Source organism: Hyperoodon ampullatus, assembly GCF_949752795.1.
Source record: "Hyperoodon ampullatus genome assembly, chromosome: 18".
NCBI classification, from domain to species: Eukaryota; Metazoa; Chordata; class Mammalia; order Artiodactyla; family Ziphiidae; genus Hyperoodon; species Hyperoodon ampullatus.
This window is the reverse complement of record NC_136931.1, coordinates 14,340,528-14,362,516: the sequence shown is the minus strand read 5'-3', so window position 1 is coordinate 14,362,516 and position 21,989 is coordinate 14,340,528. Positions and strand designations below refer to the sequence as shown.

The following is a 21,989-nucleotide window of genomic DNA, read 5'->3' as shown; positions in this document are numbered from 1 at the left end:
TAGATCCCTGGTCAGGAACTAGATCCTGCATGCCACAACTAAAAAGGTCCTGCATGCCACAACTAAGACGCGGCACAGCCAAGTAAATAAATATTTAAAAAACAAACCAAAAACAAACAAACGTGTACTGAGCATGGGTTTTGGGCCGGAGAGTGGGCACACATTGAGGAGAGACCCAGGTCGTGCCCAAAGAAGTTTACAGTCCTTGGAGAAGATGGACGCGTTGATAGCGCGTGCTGAGGAAAGGGACTGCGGGCTGCTCCCTTAGGGCAGAGCAAGCGCCCAGACTCTGGGGCACTGGGCATCCCTGGGGGTGTAAGGATGAGTGTGCAGGCAGGTCAGAGGGTGTGGGCATTCCAGGAAGAGTAACCACAAGTGCAAAGGGTTGGAGGTGGAAACAGTGTCATGTGTTCAGGAAGTGCCAGTGGCCTCTACCAATGAAGCGCAAAGGGGTGAAGTGGATGGGGAATAAAGCATGAAGGTGCGGAAAGCCAGTTTAAGAAATTTGGCCATGGGAAGCTGTTGCCCTGAACTAACTCACATTGTGGATGATTTCTGCACTTTGCTGGGTTGCGCACTTTGCATTTGGGGCCTTATGCACACCTCACTTAGCCAAGGTTCCTTCTGACTGAATTGGGGTGCTCATCCCCATTCACTTGCTTTAATGATGATTCAATTCTAAAAGCCCTCCACAGACTCAGGACAACGCTTGTTTCAAAATGATCTAACGTGCTGTTGATTTCATACTGAGCCTGGGGCTTGCTTATCCTTCTGGCTTCTCTGTCCCACCAGGTATATCAGGATGCACCAGCTGTGTTGCTGTCTAGTCCCACCCCCTGTGGGGTCATCCCCCCCAACAGCACCGTTCACATACCTCTGGCCCTGGAGACCCAAGTCCTTGGGGAGTACAGGTCCACAGTTTACATCTCGACCTTCGGGAGCCAGGACCCCCCTATGGTGAGAGCCAATTTTCAGAATTGTAGTTATAATTGCCATACTTCTTGCCGGACATTCCAGCCTTCGTATGTAAGGCACTCAACATATTTGCATATCTTCTAGTTGTTGGTAGTTCTAGAGTTTTTCATTTTCACTTTGCAGTGGTAAAATACCAGGGCTGTTACTTCGGGAATCTGTCTGTGGTTACATCTAAAAGTGGTGCTTTATAGCAATTGATTTTTCTCACACATACAGACACACTTGACCCCTCTCCAGACCTATTAAATCAGAATCTCTGAGGGAAGAGGACCAGCACAGCTGTATGTTTAACACCCTCCTCAGTTGTTCCTAGTACAAAGCTGGGTATCCCTAGCTTGCTACATGTGGGCTCTGAGATTGGTTTTACTCACTGCTCACCAGATCTTTTCCTGTAGATTATTGGATATATATACAACTATATGCTATTACATATTCTATAATTGGACTTACATCCCAAATTAGCCTACTGAAAGTCTTAGTCTTTCTCCAAGCCTGGGAAGAGGGAGACATGGAAATCTCTCTGCTGCTTGAGCTGAATCGAAGGATGAATCTTGAAGGAAGTTGCCCAACAGACTGTGAATTCCTAGACATCGGGTTTACTTGGAAGCTGGGTGATGTCAACATACATTTGTTTGAAGTGATTCTGATTGCTCAGAGAGTATAATAAACCCAGATTTTGCTTTTATGTCTTCCATATAAGATGCCATATGTAAGCCACCTGACTTATAAAGCAACATCACTAAGGCAGGCCAACTGAAAGGTGCCACAGTCCAGGTACCCTTCTAGCCTACAGTGTGCCTGCCCTGCACAGATGCAGCACATGAGAGGGTAGCTTGCTGAGCAGCAAGCACTTTATGAAAGAGAAAGACCCCCTTCCTTGGGCAGACACGGTGCCTGGCCAAGGGCACAGGGCAAGGGGAGGAGAGCAAGGTGGGTTTCAATCCCCAGCCTGCACAACTTTGAGCAGTGGATGGCCCTATCGTGTTGCTAATACAACAACAGAACTGAGACTCAGTCCAGCCACATCCAACTCTGAAGTGCTGGTCCTTAACCTCTTAAGTGTTCTTGAGGCTGTAGTGCTGAGTGGCATATCAAGGACCATTATTCTGGTTTCCCCTCGGGTGCACGGCTCTGGACTGACCCAGGGAAGTGGATCATTCTTTTAAGGGAGGAATTCCAGGTCTGATCAGCATGGCCATCCCTGTGACCTTTGACCACAGAGTACCAGGGAGAAGGGATGTCAGTTCTAATAAGCACCCTTTTATGTCCCTGCTTTTTATAAAGGGATGCGTAAAAGCTTCTGTTTTAATTTGATTTTAAAGGCCAGCCATTTTCAGCCATTCCTGTGTTCTTTCTCTTACATGGAACGCAGGTATGTCACTTAAGGAGCATTGGAGAAGGCCCAGTTATCTATGTACATCCCACTCAGGTTGATTTTGGCAACATCTACGTCCTGAAGGACTCCCTCAGGATTCTCAACCTGTCTAACCAGTCCTTAATCCCCGCATTATTCAAGGCATGCATGGTGAGTAGATTGTGGAACTGTCACTGAAGACACAGCTCTGCCTATACCTTTTTTTTTTTTTTTTTTTTTTTTTTTTTTTTGCGGTACTTGGGCCTCTCACTGTTGCGGCCTCTCTTGTTGCGGAGCACAAGCTCCAGACGCGCAGGCTCAGTAGTTGTGGCTCATGGGCCTAGTTGCTCCGCGGCATGTGGAATCTTCCCGGACCTGGGCACGAACCTGTGTCCCCTGCATCGGCAGGCTGACTCTCAACCGCTGCGCCACCAGGGAAGCCCAGCTCTGCCTATATCTTAATAGGCAGTGGCCTTATTTTAGCAACATGCCTTTGAAAATGATCACCAGAAGCAGAGATTTAAATGGTTCAACTGCATTAAACCATGTTATTCTCATCCCCACTTCCTCTTTATTATAATCTTTTTGTTGATTTAGAAACACAATATACATGTAGCTTGGTAAACAAGCCAATGTATTGACTATAATCCCAGTTCAGGGAGGTGCTTCAGAGATCTCCTTACTGAAGTGTTCCTGAGCTCAGCCCCGCACTTCCAGAAAACACTTTTTAAATGTCTCTGTAACTGAAAATGCTTCCTTGTATTTAATTTTAAGCCATTTGGCTACAGATTTGTTAGTGTGCTTATTCTATTTTTATTCTCTCTTCCTTCTGGCAGTATTTTAATGTAGTTTATAAGAATGTAGGAAATACAACAAGATGGTAGTTGCCAAAAGTAGAAATTAAAGAACACAGCAAAACAAAGATAGATAGAAAAATATATATAAATTGGTTCTAGAATTGAGTCTATCTTATTTCTGTGTATTTTATAATGACACTTAGATCCGCTAGTCTTCTATAAGCTAATTTTTTAAACAGAGATACCAATTTTTTGCAGAATTTAGGAATTTCTAATCCAGTAATTGAAACTATTCTTGATATTAGAAGAAGTTTTCTAAATTTAAATATAAAATTTAAAATAGTATAGCCTTTCTCCTATTTCCAAATTAATTGACATTTGAATGAGTGCTAACATTTGGTTTCAGCATTTGTCAGATATTTCTTTTTTTTTTTTTAATTTTATTTATTTATTTATTTGCTTGCTTTTGGCTGTGTTGGGTCTTCGTTTCTGTGTGAGGGCTTTCTCTAGTTGCGGCGAGCAGGGGCCACTCTTCATCGCGGTGCGCGGGCCTCTCACTGTTGCGGCCTCTCTTGTTGCGGAGCACAAGCTCCAGACGCGCAGGCTCAGTAGTTGTGGCTCATGGGCCTAGTTGCTCCGCGGCATGTGGGATCTTCCCAGACCAGGGCTCAAACCCGTGTCGCCTGCATTGGCAGGCAGATTCTCAACCACTGTGCCACCAGGGAAGCCCATGTCAGATATTTCTGAAGAATCAATTATTGTTAACTTTATAAAATATCAGAGGGAATAGGATCATAATTTTCTATGGACTTGTAATGGCTCCTCAGAGTCATTGGTCCCAACTAGGAGCCATTTATCATTATCATTATTATTATCATTTGTCATTACTCCTTGTAAAGATAGTGATTTCCGATACAGTCACTGCTCTTTTGAACATGCGATTCAGACACAAGCCCACTCTTGATCTAGTGCCTTGTTGATCTTGTATAATGAATAATGTTTAAAGAAAAATCCTACAGAAAAGGACACCTTCTCTAGTCTTTATCCATTGAGTCGCAGTTGGTGTGTTTGGTGGAAGCATGGGGTATTGCCTAGGAAATGTGGCTTCCGGTCCAGTTTTGTATGTGCAGAGTTCACAGTGGGTAGGAGGAGTCAGCCAACCTGTCTGAGATGATGAGGGGGGCATGAGAGTGTTGCAGTGGATTACAGAGGAAGGAGATGGGCAGAAACCACAAGAATGCTTACATACAAATACAGCAAGGATTCCCTTCCTCACTGCCTCCCCTTTCATTTTCAGATATCTCCAGATTTCACAATTTGTGGCAACTTTTGGTACATTTTAAGAAACAAAAGCACATGAAGGATCTGTTGTTTTTTACTAATATAGTATACATATTGAATGACCCATCTGGTTGTTAAAATGGGACTTTTTCTTTTCCATAAAGGTTTTCATGATTCCATCTTTTGATTGTTTAATATCATCTTAAAACAGCAAGCTCCAGTTCCAAGGCGACAAAAGTGTGAAGTTCTTCGCACAGTCTCCTCTTGGAAAACTGGCGTTTATTGAGTTGATTACCTTTATAGCATAAAAGTAATTTCAACTGTATTTCTCATAGGTGAAAATTAAACTCCTTTCATATTTTGGCTGGGATTTTTGATGGATTTCCTAGTAAATACTATGTGTGTTAATATCATAGAAATTAAATTACACTAACTTAGAAATTAACTACAGTGGAGAAAGAAATTGAAATACCATTTATTAAATTTCAACTTGATAAACCATACTGAATCTACAAATTCATCCTTACAGAAATCACTAAACATTAGGAAAGAGTTTCAGTTAATAGTTGTTTGTTCCCTGACCCCAGCGCTCAGTACCCCCTTAAGTCGTGGTCAGATAATTATTGCATTTAATTTCTTGCTCACTCAGAAATAAGTAGGGCCAAGGGCACAGTCTTCATTTCTTATGTCATCACTGCAAATCCAGGTCTGGAAGTTCTTCTCTTTTCTGCTGGGTGCCCTAAAAGGAGGGGTCATTCTCTCCCCTCTTTTGACTGCCAGTCAAAAAGCCCACCCTCCCCAGATGCGGCACCCACTGCCAGCCTTCTGTCATGCTTTGCTTTGGAATGTTTGAAATATCGGCCTCCCCTTGAGGTTTTGAATGGGCCAACTTACTTGGATTAAGGTGAAGGACTCCAAACAATAGAGTAAGTCACCTCTGGTTTGCGTGGGGTAAAAAATATCAGAATGTGAGAGCAAAGCATAGAAAGACCCTTTTGGCAAGAGTGTGTGGGCTCTGCTTGTGCACACGGCGCTCCTTCGGGAAGATAGAGTCGCTCTGTCCGGATGACAGCAGAAATGAGGATGAGGATATGGTTCCTGGCCCCTGGGACCTCAGCCCTGGGCTGGAAGATAGATGCCTTCTTTGCATGGGTGCCCCTTGCTAGGTGGAGCAAGTGCATTGCTCAGCACTTGTTTGGAAGCATTTGGAATTCTTTTTCATTTAGTCTTGGCTCTAATTCAACCTCAGGTGTACGGTTAACTTGAGAACTTGCATACAGGTGTCAGTGACACCTTGGGATTCAGCTGGCACTAAAACATCTTCACAGTGTCCTTTGCCTCTGTGATCTGCAAGAGAGCCCCTTGCAGTTAGGTCTTTATAGAGTTTCCAGGATCCAGGAAGCAGTAATTCTGATGTCTCATTCAAGCAGTTCTTTTTAAACATTTTTTTGGTCATTTGCCGTAGAAATGCACAGTGATGTGGCATCAAGGGAATCATCAGGCTTTCACATCTCCTTCTGATCCTAAGCCATTGGGTTATTTTCTTGTGTAAGTAGGGACCCCCCTTTTCATATTTACTTATTTATATGCCTGTCTCCTTCAAGTGACAAGGGTCTCTGCTTTGAATTCCTGACACATGTTTGTATTAAATCAAGCTTACGTATTGTATTGTTCAAATATTTTACTGCCTTAATTATTTGTATGATATAACAGTTTCTGATATAATTTTATCAAAATCTCCCACTTTTCCATTTCTCCTTGTAATTATGTCAACTTTCACTCCATATATTTAAAAGCTGTGTTGGTAGGTGCATATAAATTCATGACATATATCACAATATATTATTCCTTTTTTCATAGTAAGTTGTCCATTTTAGCCCCTATTTATGCTTTTTGACTTATATTCTGTTTTGCGTGATAGAGATAATGCTACATCAGCTTTCTTTTAGTTAGCATTTGCATGGTATATCTTTTTCATTCCCTAATTTTCAGGATTTTTTGGTATGTATTGGTTTGTTTTGTGTGCTGATTTGTTTAGACTCTCTTAAAACACCACATGACAATTTTTTTTTTTTTTTTTTTTTTTTTTTCTTTTTGTGGTACGCGGGCCTCTCACTGTTGTGGCCTCTCCCGTTGCGGGGCACAGGCTCCGGATGCGCAGGCTCAGCAGCCATGGCTCACGGGCCCAGCCGCTCCGCGGCATATGGGATCCTCCCAGACTGGGGCACGAACCCGTATCCCCTGCATCGGCAGGCGGACTCTCAACCACTGCGCCACCAGGGAGGCCCCACATGACAATTTTTTAAAAGCTAATGATAGAGTCTGTCTTTTAATTGATGAGTATATTAGTTTTCTATTGCTGCTGTAACAAATTTGTTATCTTACAATTCTGAAGGTCGGTAGTCTAAAATGTGTCTGTAAGGCTGTGTGCCTTTTTGAGACTCTGGAGGAGAATCTACCACCTTGCCTCTGCCAGTTTTGGAGGCCACCTGTGTACCTTGGCTCATGGCTCCTTCCTACACCTTCAAAGCCAGCAGCAGCATAACATCTTTGCTCTCTGACCTCTGTTTCCATTCTTACTTCTTCTCTGACTGTGACCCTCTTGCCTCCTTCTTATAAGGAACTTTGTGGTTACATTGGGACCACACCAATAATCCAAGATAATCTCTTCATCTCAAGATCCTTAATCATATCTGAAAGTCCCTTTTGACATGTAAAACAACATATTCACAGATATCAGGGATTAGGATATGGACATCTTTGGAGGGCTATTATTCAACCAACCATACCAAGACTAACCTTTTAAAATTTATTATGATTATTGAAATATATGGACTTACTTCTACCATGTCTTTCCTATACACTATACTGTTTTCTTCTTTAGTTTTCTCCTTTTCTGCTTTGTACTGGATTGATAAATTTTCTCCAAGCCCCCCTCCAACCACTGCTATCTTATGTACATTTTTCTCATACTTGTTTGGAGGCTATAGATTTTATTTATTTATTTAATTTGTTGTTAACCCTAACAAATAGATGTTATCTTTTTCTAACAGTAATGAAAGAAATCAGTATCTTGGTCCTCCTCAAGAATAAGAAAAGGACCCTATCACACATTTATTATCTCTTAACCTTTCTTCACATCTGTCATTTGTAATTATTGTGTAGAATTTTGGATCTTCTCTTCTTTCCACGAAGTTGCTAAATTTTGTCATTCAGTAACTACTCACTAGTTATCAAAATAGTTCGTGAATTTCTCTTTATTCTTCTTTTATTTCTTGTATCTCTCTGCTTCCTTCTTGGTTTGTATTTCTTCTGGCTGAATTATATCCCTTTAAGTTCTATGCTAGAGGTTTCATAGTTTATGTATATTTGACTATATCTTGATTTCACCTTCAGTCTTGCATGCTAGTTTAGCTGAGTATAAGAATCTATTTGACAAGGTTTTTTTTCCTTTGTACATTGATCTCTGGCACCAATTGTTGCTGATAAAATTCTGCGTTAGTCTGATTATTATTCCTTTATTGGTAATTTGTCTTTCTCACTAGTTGCTTTTAAGATTGTGTTTTCATTTTTTATTTTCTTAAATTTCTCTTTACTGTATCTGAAGATTTGATCCTTAAATACTGGAAAGTTTTTGCCATCATCTCTTCAAATGTTTCTTCTCTACCAGTCCTTCTATTTTCTACTCTAAGGAAAAAAATACACAAATATGCATGCGTGCGCACACACACACACACACACACACACACACAAATGTTTCTGTGCAATTCTACAAGCTTATTTTTATTTCCATCCATATCTTTCATCTCTTCATCTCTCTGTGGTGCCTCCTCAGTGGTATGTTCCAGTTTCCAAATTCTGTTTTTGCTTTTGTCAAATCAAGTTCATCTTATCTACTTACATTTTTTAATATAGTTTTTTAAAATACATTTATTTATTTAGGCTGCGTTGGGTCTTCGTTGCTGCATGCGGGCTTTCTCTAGTTGTGGCGAGCGGGGGCTACTCTTCATTGCGGTGCGCGGGCTTCTCATTGTGGTGGCTTCTCTTGTTGCAGATCACGGGCTCTAGGACGTGCGGGCTTCAGTAGCTGCAGCACGTGGGCTCAGTAGTTGTGGTTCGCGGGCTCTAGAGTGCAGGCTCAATAGTTGTGGTGCACGGACTTAGTTGCACCGTAACATGTGGGATCTTCCCAGAACAGGTCTTGAACCCATGTCCCCTGCATTGGCAGCTGGGTTCTTAACCACTGCACCACCTGGGAATCCTTACTTTTTAAATTTAATTTCAGTGACTGTACTTTTCAATTCCAAGATTTATAATTGGTTATTCATATCTACAATTCTCGATTCATATCTCCATGTTTTTGTTTCATAATCCTTGTTTTATATATATTATCCTATCCTGCACCTCTACAAGGGTCTCGGCACATTTTCTAATCAATTTCATTTAGCTCTATTGATGCTCAAGAATGAATTCATTAACCAATTGTTTGAGGTTGCATTTGGAATTTTAAATGATAAATTAATCAGGTGTGGGGTATTTTCTCTGTCATTCTCAGTGCTCTTATCTCCCTGTCTAGCATTTTTTCCATTTGTCTTCACCCTGAGCAAATCACTAGTTCAGAATCAAGCGTTGAGCCTTTTTTCCATGGGGATGTAGATTCAGTCATCACACTGGGCAGTGGCTTGGCCTGGAGCCTGTCTACATGACAGTCTCTATTTCACCACCACAATGTCCACCACCACTAGCACAAGCCTGTGTGTAGACTGTAGCCTCAGGAACATCACAGCTTTGTTTAGCCTTCTTTCAAATACAAGGAAGCTCTCTTAGCTTGTGACCTTGACCCTTATCCTTTACCTCCTGGAAGATCTTTTTGGTTTCCGTTTTTCTCCCTTGAGCTTCCTTTACTAGAAGGTTATTGTTTCTCTTCCACTTCTGGCCCATATGATGTTTACCTTGTTTTTGAGTACAACTATGCCTGGAAACCAGCATCAAATCAAAAAGACAACCTACTGAATGGGAGAAAATATTTGCAAATGGTAGGATTGATAAGAGATTAATATCCAACATATATAAACAGCTCATACAACTCAACATCAAAAAAAAGCACAATTGAAAAATGGGCCGAAGAACTGAACAGACGTTTTTCCAAAGAGGAAATGCAGATGGCCAACAGGCACATGAAAAGATGCTCAACGTCGCTAATCATCAGGAAAATTCAAATCTAAACCACAAAGAGTTATCACCTCACACCTGTCAGAATTGTTATCATCAGAAAGTCCCAAATAACAAATGCTGGCAAGGATTGGAGAAAAGGGAACCCTTGTACACTGTTGGTGAGACTGTAAACTGGTGCAGCCACTGTGGAAAACAGTATGGAAGTTTTTTTTTTAAAAACTAAAAATAGAACTACCATGTGACCCAGCAATTCCACTCCTGGGTATATCTCTGAAAAAAACATAAACACTAATTCAAAAAAATACACACACCCTGGTGTTCACAGCAGCATTGTTTACAGTTGCCAAGATATGGAAAAAACTATGCCTGGCTTTTCATTTTTCAAAACACTATCTCTTTTTTTCTGTGTGTTAGAGTAAAAGACATGTTTTAAAGCTTAAACTCATTGATCTATTGTCAGTCCTCTTAACTACTTTTTATAGTGCTTTATGTATTATCGGTGAGCACTGACAAAAGGATGATGAAATGTATCTTCAGCTGGCATGAGAAAGAAGAGTTCTTATGTCTTAGCCTTAATTGTGAAAAATCTATAAAATAAATTCACAGTAATAAGGAAATAAGAAGAGAATAACATTCTAGTTTATCATGGTGGGCATCTTTTCTTTCACCACATAAAAGTCATAGCCATTCCAGAATAGACTGTGCTTTTCCTAAGCCATACCAAGTGAACTCATTCAGTGACAAGAGGATACCAGTGGCAGTGATATCAAGAAACTTCCAGAAGCAAAGGTTTGTACTTGACAGAGAGCTGTAAGCCTCTCACCCCCACCCTCACTTGAGACCTCTTTTACTTTGGCATAGCTAAATGTGAAACTCAAAAGACAGATTCCAATAGGTCATATTGATTATAAACCGCACTGAGAGAAGGAAAGCTATTGATTGAATGTTATGTAACATGATGGGTCAGCACCTTCCCTGAATTTAGAGCGACAGCTCTACTGATTGAATATGATTAGTTCCAGTATAAGCTAGAGCCAAAATGAAAGGAGATTTGATTTCCTTGTCACTAAAGAGCTAGCCAGAAAATAACAGAAAAATGTCTTGGTTTCCTGCATGCTTTGTAAGCCTTTCCATCTTCATTCTGCCTATTCCAGCTCTTAATTAGCTTTAGCAAATTGTTTATGTTAATTAATTATTATTCAGGCATACAGTTAATACTTGTCACCACAGAGGGAGATTAAGACAAAACTTCCTTCAGATGGATCAAATGTGCTTTTTTTTTCAAGTTCTAATTTCCTTCCTCCATAAAAATCTATAACTTCTTCCCCATTACCATCATCATCATCAACCCAACTGCAGTGGACTAAATGTTTGTGCCCTGCCCCCCAAATTCATATATTGAAATCCTAACCCCCCAAGTGATGGTATTAAGAGATGAGACCTTTGGGAGGTAATTAAGTCATGAAAGTAGAGTCCTCATGAATGAGATTAGTACCCTCATAAAAGAGACCCCAGAGAGCTTTCTCACCCTCTCCATCACGTGAGGATACAATGAGAAAAATGGTTGTCTGCAACCCAGAAGAGAGCTCGCTCACGCCAGAACCTGATCGTGTTGACACTCTGATCTCAGACTACCATCCACCAGAACTGTGAGAAATGAATTTCTGTTGTTAATAAACCACCCAGTATAGTATTCTGTTATAGCAGCCCACATTGACTAAGACACCAACTCATGTCACTTTTAGGGGATGCCTATCATTGTCATTATCAACTAAAGAATTTATTCTGCCTGTTTGTGCACTGACAGTAGACAGTCCTTCTTCAATAATAAGCTAGTACAAAATGAAATAAACACTTCTATATAATGAGAAAAGACAAGAAGAGATGCATGGTGTAAAAGTTTATTAATGGTATGAAATCCCCAACACACATATGTCAGTATTATATGATGTTGATCAGGGAGCAGATCATATTCTTCCTTAGTCCCATTTCATCTTCCCTGTCTCAAGTAAAAGGAAAGAGACTGGAGAGGCATATATAACATAGTAGAGCTCTCCATAGGATGACACTTGGGGTATTTTTTTAAATGTCAGTTGCGATGAAGTTGTATGCAGCATTGTTTCATGCTTTGGAAGAAAAAAATCCTCTGAGGTGTTAGGACATTAAACTGGGGTGTGTCTGGGAGGGGAGGACAACATTATCTGTGTCATGCACAGTTATCTTACATATGGTAGTCACTCAACAAAGAGTGGTTAAGTGTGTCAGTGCTGAAGTAGTATTCTGTACTATCGACAGTATAGGTACTGTATTCAAACAGATCTGGAATCAAGCCTTAACTCTGCATGCACTAATTCTGGGCACGTTATCTAATCTTTCAGAGCCTTTGGTTCCTTCTCTTTAAATGGAACTAATAGTGGCATCTAGAAGATTAAACATGATAATCTATGTAGAAAGTACCTGGTAAAAAATAAGCATTCAGCATTCAATAGATGGTAACTTTGATTATTAATGTTGACAGACAAGAAGATCTAGGTGAAATGGCTTATGGAAAGACTTAAATTTTTAGGACACTGTATCTTAAGATCTTTTATATTTTTCTTAAGTAAGAAAGAAAAAGAAATAAGGCACACTCAGAGAGGCCCCAAGGTTTCAAATTTAACTGATCTATGTAGTACAATGCTCTGTCAAATGGGAACTCTAATGCTGCCTTTTTCCTTACTCTTCACTTGTTTCTATAATTTTTGACAGTGAAGCCATCTTATAAAATATAAAACATTTTTATTGATGAATCCATATGTGTTCTTCCACATCAAAGAAAAAAAGTTTATTAGCAAATAACTTACTTTAGAAATTTCAGGTTCATTAGCTTTCTAATTCTTTAGGTCCTTGGGGCTTATTTATTCATGTATTTGTACAAATGCTTCCTGGCACTGTGAAAATCATGCCTATGTGCTCAGAGCAGTCCTATTTCTTTTTATTTAACTATCATCATGACTTGTGTTTGACATGACACTTTTCACTGTCTTTTTAAACTTTTTTATCTTAAAAATTTATTTTTAAAAATTTTGTAAATTTTTTAATTAAAAAATTTTTTAATCTGTCTTGAGAAGGCAGTAACTATCAGAAAGAACATTATTGTCCTTGTTCAAAGATACCTCCTTGTAGCCTTAAAAGATTGTTGAAAAAAGAATAGATACATGTATATGTATAACTGAATCACTTTGCTGTACACCTGAAACTAACACAACATTGTTAATCAACTATGCTCCAATATAAAATAAAAATTTTTAAAAATTGTTGCTACATAATACTTAAGAGCTGTGTAAATTACAGATACCCGCCTCCCTCATACAATCAAAGTCTGCTGGCCTTAAGATTCTGACTTTTTTTTTCCCCACAAATGGGGAAATTAAGAGGTAGGGCAATTGCTTGACCAACCGGAACTCTCAGCATACCAAGCTCAGACCAAGCCCTTTCAATTCAATGTATCATTCTGAACTACTTCCCTCTAAGAACAGGGAGAAAAGCTGGGCAAGATACGAAAAATCATAAGTTTAAGGGAATGACGGAGCAAACAAAGCCAATGACAACCCAAAAGAAAAAGGAAATTGAGAAATATACGTCCAGTGTTTGTGACTGCTTTTCCTATATAGTACCAGAAGAGGCTGAAAAACTGAAAGGAGCTTTCAGAAAGCTCACTGGTCTAAGAAGATAAACATTGGAATCAGGTCAGGCTAGAGAGAGAAAAATTGGAGAAGAATGGACTTAGTAAGACTCCCAAACTTTTGGTTAGTACTAGGAAAAGCTACATTCTGGGAACAAAAGTAAGCTAGTACAGACCATCATTTTAAATCATTTTAATCTCTGCCTATATAAAGGAGTTCCGGGATTGCTGGTTTTCCCCAACATCTTTCCTAGAAGCAAATATATAGTCTCACCAGAGGAAGACAACATTGTTTTAAGCCTCAAAGTATCTCTACAGTTTTCATATACAACGTCAAACAGTTAATTTAAAAATTACCAGGCATACAGGAGACAAATTAATATAAAACTACAATACACTGAAGGAAATAAAAGGCAAGATTTAAAATTTTGGTAGAGATCTAGAAAGTATAAAAGAGAACAAATGGGAATTGAAGACCTAAAAAATACAATTGAAATTAGGAGCTCAATAGATGGGTTTAACTGTGTAATACATATAGATGAAAACTGTGGAAGTGAACCGTCAGATGAAACTACCCAAAATGAAAATGTAGAAGAGTTGGTAAAACAAATGCACAGAGAGAGGGAGAGGAAAAAAGCTATCGTTATCTTCCGTAGAAGCAAATGGATAAGGCTCAAACTGAAAAATTAAGAAGTAGCAGTAGATTACTTACAGATGTGAAGGTAAACACCAAAAGAAAATGCTAAAAATTAAAGGGGTTGCCCTCTTTAATGTGCAACAGTGAGAATGAGAATGAGAAGGGTGGGAGAGTGGGTTCAAGAGAAAAGTGTTTTTCACAGTATACCTTCTTAAAAATATTGTTTAATTAATTTTTATTGGAGTATAGTTGCTTTACAATGTTGTGTTAGTTTCTGCTGTACAGCAAAGTGAATCAGTTATACATATGCACATACCCACTCTTTTTGAGATTCCCTTCCCGTTTAGGTCACCACAGATCATGGAGAAGAGTTCCCTGTGCTACACAGTAGGTTCTCATTAGTTATCTATTTTTAACGTGGTAGTGTATATATGTCAATCCCAATCTCCCAATTCATCCCACCCCCTCTTCCCCCCCTTGGTAACCATAAGTTTATTCTCTACATCTGTGACTCTATTTCTGTTTTGCCAATAAGTTCCTCTGTATCATTTTTCTAGATTCCACATGTAAGCAATATTATATTTGTTTTTCTGTCTCTGACTTACTTCACTGTGTATGACAATCTCTAGGTCCATCCATGTCTGTGCAAATGGCACTATTTCGTTCCTTTTTATGGCTGAGTAATATTCCATTGTATCTATGTAACACATCTTCTTTATCCATTCCTCTGTTGATGGACATTTAGGTTGCTTCCATGTCCTGGCTATTGTAAAGAGTGCTGCAGTGAACATCAGGGCACATGCATCCTTTCGAATTACGGTTTTCTCTGGATATATGCCTAGGAGTGGGATTGTTGGGTCATATGGTAGCTCTGTGTTAGTTTTTAAAAGAACATCCATACTGTTCTGCATAGTGGCTGTACCAATTTATATTCCCATCAACAGTGTAGGAGGGTTCCCTTTTCTCCACACCCTCTCCAGCATTTACTGTTTGTAGATTTTTTGATGATGGCCATTCTGACCGGTGTGAGGTGATACCTCATTGTAGTTTTGATTTGCATTTCTCTAATGATTAGTGATGTTGAGCATTCTTTCGTGTGTTTGTTGGCAACCAGTATATCTTCTTTGGAGAAATGTCTATTCAGGTCTTCTGCACATTTTTGAATTGGGTTGTTTGTTTTTTTGATATTGAGCTGCATGAGCTGCTTGTATATTTTTGAGATTAATCCTTTGTCGGTTCCTTCATTTGAAATATTTTCTCGCATTCTGAGGGTTGTCTTCTTGTTTTGTTTATGGCTTCCTTTGCTGCACAAAACTTTTAAGTTTAATTAGATCCCATTTGTTTATTTTTGTTTTTATTTTCATTACTCTAGGAGGTGAGTCAAAAAAGATCTTACTGTGATTTATGTCAAAGAGTGTTCTGCCTATGTTCTCCTCTAATAGTTTTATAGTGTCTGGCCTTACATTTAGGTCTTTGATCTGTTTTGAGTTTATTTTTGTGTATGGTGTTAGGGAGTGTTCTAATTTCATTCTTTTACATGTAGCTGTCCAGTTTCCCCAGCACCACTTATTGAAGAAGCTGTCTTTTCTCCATTGTATATCCTTGCCTCCTTTGTCATAGATTAGGTAACCATAGGTGTGTGGGTTTATATCTGGGCTTTCTATCCTTTTCCATTGATCTATATTTCTGTTTTTGTTCCTGTACCATACTCTCTTGATTACTGTAGCTTTGTAGTGTAGTCTGAAGTCTGGTAGCCTGATTCCTCCAGCTCCGTTTTTCTTTCTCAAGATTGCTTTGGCTATTCAGGGTCTTTTGTGTTTCCATATAAATTGTAAAATTTTTTGTTCTAATTCTGTGGAAAATGCCATTTTTAATTTGATAGGGATTGCATTGAATCTGTAGATTGCTTTGGGTAGTATAGTCATTTTCACAATATTGATTCTTCTGATCCAAGAACATGGTATATCTCTCCATCTGTTTGTGTTATCTTTGATTTCTTTCATCAGTATCTTAGTTTTCTGAGTACAGGTCTTTACCCTCCTTAGGTAGGTTTATTCCTAGCTATTTTATTCTTTTTGTTGCAGTGGTAAATGGGATTGTTTCCTTAATTTCTCTTTCTGATCTTTCATTGTTAGTGTATAGGAATGCAAGAGATTTCTGTGTATTAATTTTATATCCTGCAACGTTACCAAATTCTCACAATATAACTTTTCTAGAACCATTTAACTTCAGAAATTGTGTATACATTTCATACAAATAAAATTTTAAAATTTAAGTCATGCTTCAGGACAGAGTGTATAAGTATGCTCCCATGTATGCGAGAAAAGTATATATGCAATAATATAAATACATATATGTCTAATTTTACTTATAAAGTTTCTCTGAAAAGCCAGGCAGAAAACAGCAAACAGTGGCTGCCTCTGGGGATGGTAGCTAGTGATCATGCACAGGCATGAGAGAGAGAGAGACTCATTACCCTTGAATCCATTTGAATTTAACACTGTAACGTGTATTATTTATTTTTAAAGAAAAAGCTTCTAAGAAGGAAAGAAACTGGGAATAAATCTGAAGCAAGAGAGCAAACAGAGTTAAAATTAAATGCTCTCTAAAGAGAAGAGTGATCATATCCTTTTAGAATTAGTTATTTATTCAAGAAATATACGTGTGTCTTCTTGTTACACAAATAACATTTCCTTAACTTCTGTTTATTCTATAAGGATAGAGAGAAAAATCACTGTATGCCACCCTGCAGATAACCACTATAAAATCTTTGGTGTACATCTTCCAAAACTTTACTGTGTTTGTGTGTCTGACTGTGTATTCCTACCCCCCACCATCAAATAATACTATTTCATTACCAGCTATTTTCATTCAACAATGTAGTATAGTCAGTTTTGATATGAATTATTAAGGAGTATTCCTGTTCAGATCATTTTCAGTGACTGACTTTATTGCATCATTTGGCTCCAGGACAGTTGTTTAACTAACTAATCCCCTACTTCTAGGTGGTTTCCAGTTTTTCACCACTGTAAACAGTGCTCACATCTTAATTGCTGCTCCCATCTTTAACTATTTCCTTAGACTGAATACCTAGAAATGCAATTGCTGGGTCAAATGGCATGAACATAACTAAGAGTCTTGATACATCTTTTGATATTATCTCTCAGAAAGTTTGTACCAGTTTATATCCTACCCACCCTACCCCCATCAGTGTTAAAGAATGTCACCCTCTCCCTTGCTAACATTTTGTTTGTTTTACAAAACTGGCAGAGGAAAAAAAGTGTTGTATCGTTAGTTAAGTTTGTGTTTCTTTGGCTTACTGGTGATGCTGAACATTTTTCATATATTTATTGACCAATAAATAAATATTTTTGAGCATCTTCCTCATGCCTGGGACTAACTGTGCTAGCTGAAGGGAGAGACATAAAAATGATCTTTCTTCATAAAATCATAAAAATGATCTCTTTCTTCGAAGAGCTTACAGTTTCAAAAAAAGAAATGGATGCAAAAATAACACAGTATTACAGTGTGCTATGTTATATATAAGCACAGAGGAGGAAGTGGCTAATTCTTCCATAAAATTAAAAATGTTCATAGGTAGGCACGTTTGAATGGAGACTTGAGGCATAAGGAGGAGAAGGACAGGGAAGTGGGGTGTACATTTCCAGAGAACAGCATGGTTAAGTGCAGTGGTGATGTACAGCACACTCGGCAAGATCTTGTGTGGCTGAAACCGAGGGTGTGTGTGGGAAATTGACAGTTCCTGGGAAGTAAGCCTGGAAAAGTGCATTGGGGCCCTCTAATGAAGGATTTGGAACCAATCCTGCAGACCATAGGTTCTTATCTGGTGTACCAGTCTTGATTGCAGGCTGCCTTTGTTTCAAACAGAAAAGATGACAAACACCCACCATGTTTGGGGGTCCATGAACCCTGGAAACTATATGTAAAGTTTGGGATATGTGTGGTGTGTGTGTATGTGTGTGTGTGTGTGTGTGTGTGTGTGTGTGTGTGTGTGTGTACTTGTTCTATGGAGGGGTTCCATAGCTTTCTCAAAGGGGAAAAAAATTCAGCACCACTGGTCCAGACATTGGAGAGCCATCCAGAATCTCCAACAAGAGAGGCATAGGATCAGGCCTGTGAAAGAGATTCCTGTCAACTAGACTGGGGAGGGTGCAAGCAGGAAGGAGAACTGGACGTGAAGTTTGGAATGATAACGCTAATAATAACCACCAATTATTGAGTATTTACTTTGTGGTGGACAAAGTACTAGGTGCTTGGCAGCCATTTTATTTCATCTTCAAGGAATACATTTAACAGATGAGAAAACTGAAACCTAGATTTTAAAAATGAATACAAAGCCACCTGGCTACAAATGGGCAGAGTCCACAGTTGACCGACAGGTCTCCATGTGACTTTAAAGCCCCCTCTTTTAATCATGACCCTCTCTGCTTCTCTTATAAAGCTCCGGCATCATTTCTTTTGTACTTCATCTCCTAACGTTCAGTTAATTATTTTAAGCAGCAAAGTGACTCACTTCAGGGCAGGGAACCATATGACTACAGATACCATTTAGAGGACAAAAAAGAGAAAGGCCTCAGTGACTGTTCATTGTTCTTGTTCCACAAAGAAATGATCATCTGCTGAGATAATAGTATAAATCCATAGAAATCCCTTACTCTGCACCGTGGTTCCTGTTGTTATTTGTGTCCTCTCATTCCATGGAAGGAAATTCCTGCAGGTTTCAACTGGCAAGCGAGTCATTTTAGAGAAAAGTGCACAGTGCTGTTTTCTTCAAGCTTCATAGTCATTAGCACTGCAGGTAGGAGGTCTGCCTGAGTGTATTCGCTCTCGTTTACTGTTGAAACGACATGTGCAAACACTTTTGTCTTTTATGGCAAATATTAAGTACATGATAGGGTAATTTATAAAAGCTCTGACTGTTTTACCTTGGGACCTGATCACTGCCCAAGAAGTGTGCTAATGCCCTATTGTCAAATAAAAAGCAAATGTTAGCCTTAGATATGTGTACCCTCATATCTAAGGAGGAGGGTTTAACACTTATCACCAGTGGGCATGGAATTCTGAATTGCAAAAGATCACAATTTTTCCATCCTTTGCACAGTCATATGCACATGCACATACCAACCTCCTGTATGTGTTGTTCATGGGCTGCTGGAATGACTCAGGCATTTTAGCCCCAATTCATAGAAAAAACAGAGGCAGCTGTTGCTGAAATTTTGGTAGAAGGCTTAGGAAAGCTAATTTTTTTCATCTTTGGAACCCTGTATTAGTTTTCTATTGCTATATAAACAATTACTACAAACTTAGTGGCTTAATACAATACAAATGTATTACCTCAGTTTCCATGGGTCAGAAGTCCAGACATGACTTGGCTGGATCCTGCCTTCAGGATCTCAGAAGGCTGAGATCGAGATGCTGACTGAGCTGCATTCCCTTCTGGAGGCTTGACTAGGGAAAGATCCACTTCTAGGCCCCCTCAGGTTTGGCAAAGTTTGTTTTCTCGCAATTGAATAACTGAGGCCCCATTTTCTTGCTAGCTGTCAGCCAGGGACTGCTGTCAGCTGTCAAGCCCCCCACAGTTCCCCACCATGTACCCCTTCCATAGACCCTCACATGCTTGGAATCTCCTCATTAGGAAGAGTCCAATCCCTTCTAAGGGCTCGGTGTTCCGGCATAAGTCAGGAACGCTAGGGTAATCTCTCCGTCTGCAAAATCCCCTCACAGCAGCGCCTAGACTAGTGTTTGATTTAATAACTAGGAGAAGATAACTGGACACCAGGAGATGGAGTAGGAGTAGCCATCTTATACTTCTGCGTACTGTAAACCCTTATGAGATGCTTCTCTTCTGGCAAGAGTATTGTATGTTAAATGCTTTCTTAGCATCCATCCTTACTGTCTCCGTTTTGTAATATATTTCAGGGACAAATACTATTGAGCCCATAATTGTGTCATGTGGGACATTTCAGCTCTTGGTAAAATGATGACAATAGCTGTCATTTATGGAGACTTTCTGTGTGCCAGACACTATTCTGAGTTTTATGTGCATCACCTCATTTAACCATCAACTCTATGCAGAAGGTGCAGTCAGTATCATGAGCTGCAGGTGGGAAAGCTGAGGCTGGACACAGTTAAGTGACATGCCCAATGTCCAACAGCTGGAATGTGGCAGATCTGGGACTCAAACCACAATGTCTCTTTTCCTTTAGAGCCTTCCTTCCTAACCTATCAGTCGTTGTCTTGCTGTATTGTTATTTTGAAAGGGTTACCACATGTTCTCCATAGCTATGATTATCATTCATCCATCCCTCCTTTAGTCAAATTTGCCATCTAATCTAACATAAAATGTCACATAGGCCAAGTCCTCCCTAAAAACAAAGGATACCCCTAAAAGCCAAATACCAAAGAGACACAAGGTGAGAGTGGTTTAGAGCCTGACTTTTGGTAAGGATAGTCCAGTACCTTAGCAGCTGGCATTTTATTTTATTTTTTTATTATTATTTTTTAAAATATATATTTATTTGGCTTCACCGGGTCTTAGTTGCAGCACATGGGATCTCCGTTGCCACGTGCGGGATCTTTTTTTTTAGTTGCAGCATGCGAGATCTTTAGTTGCCGCATGTGGGATCTTGTAGTTGTGGCATGTGGGATCTTTAGTTGCAACATACGAACTCTTAGTTGCGGCATGTGGGATCTAGTTCCATGACCAGGGATCGAACCCGGGCCCCCTGCATTGGGAGTGTGGAGTCTTAGCCACTGGACCACCAGGAAAGTCCCAGCAGCTGGCATTTTGATGTGCCTTGTTCTTGGATTCTAGGATGTACTTTGCTGCCTGGTTTTATGCCAAACATTGACTAATAAGCTTCATCAAAAAGAAAACTTACCACTTCAGCCCTGGAGAGCAACTTCAGGTCTTCTTTCCAGAACAGCCAACCCGTGTCAGCAGGAATCAGAATAGAAATAGTACCCATCCATCGAAAACTAATGTCCCTTGACTTGAAATAGCACTTAGGCTGGTGACACCCTCTCTTTATTGTAGACAGAGGGTTGACCTGTGCTACTGGCTAGACGAGGAAAATAAATGGTTAGAACAGGAAAGCTGACATTGACAGTACCCTCCTCTGAAAGGCATTTGTTCTTTGATAAAAGAAGGACAAAAATGGCATTGATTTATGTTTTGATTGTAAGCTGAGCCTCATAAATGAGTAAAACTATGTAGAGTGTTCAAAGGCCATATATTTGGGAAGAAGGGCCAACAGAATGAGATGATCCTGCCTAGAACATTTTTATTTTATCTTCTAGCTGCCCCTCCATTTGTCCTAACAGCAGACAGATAGGAACTCCAGGCCTGCAATTCCCATAGAAGTTGAAATACCAAATTATACTCCTACTCCTGTGTTCTGATAGAGTGAACTCTTCACCTTCCAAAATCTGAGTTGGGGGAACACCTGAGGATGTGACAGTATACTGAACCAACAAGGTAGCTATAGCAGAGAGTAGCTAGCAGTTCACCACGCCTGTCCTCCTTTACTCTCGGGCCAGAACAGATGACATTTCCCAGCCTCCTTTGGAGTTAGGTGTGGCTGCGTGACTGAGCTCTGGCCAGTGGAAGTGAGCGGAAGTGATGTGTGCCACTTCCAGGCTTGTGCATAAAACCTTGGCCTATGACCCTCCATTCTCTTATTGGCCAGGCAGATGTCAATGTCCACACTGGCTTAGAAGCCATGAATTAATAAACATGTCGGTATCTGTTTAGCTGGGGCCCTTGAAGGCCTGAACGGAACAGAAGCCCATCCTCACTCCTGCCACCAACTGGAATGCATGTGAGCCAGAAATAAGCTTCTGTTTTATTAAGCCATTGAGTATCAGGGATCTTTCCATTATAGCAGCTGGCATTACTTTATCTAAAATAATAGCCTAAAAAGATTACTGTACGTCTTTCAAAGTCAATCAGGACATTAAAATTTAAATTCTAAAAGACTTGTAGAAATGCAAAAGATTACATCAAATGTTGTGTTTTATTGTTCTATAGGAAATTAAACAAATATCTAACTTAGCAATTGTATTTCAGCATTTTTTTTCTTTCAC

General features: G+C 39.6%; 1 protein-coding gene across 1 annotated transcript in view; it reads left to right on the top strand.

Annotated features, from left to right (window-relative positions):
• HYDIN (HYDIN axonemal central pair apparatus protein) overlaps positions 1 to 21,989 on the top strand; it is a gene marked incomplete at its 5' end in the record, with an annotated part of 359,388 nt that overhangs the window by 137,231 nt on the left and 200,168 nt on the right. The window contains 2 exons of the mRNA XM_079723315.1: positions 793 to 957; positions 2,348 to 2,500. Coding sequence (XP_079579441.1) covers positions 793 to 957; positions 2,348 to 2,500 — 318 coding nt within the window. The remainder of the gene's footprint in view (positions 1 to 792; positions 958 to 2,347; positions 2,501 to 21,989) is intronic.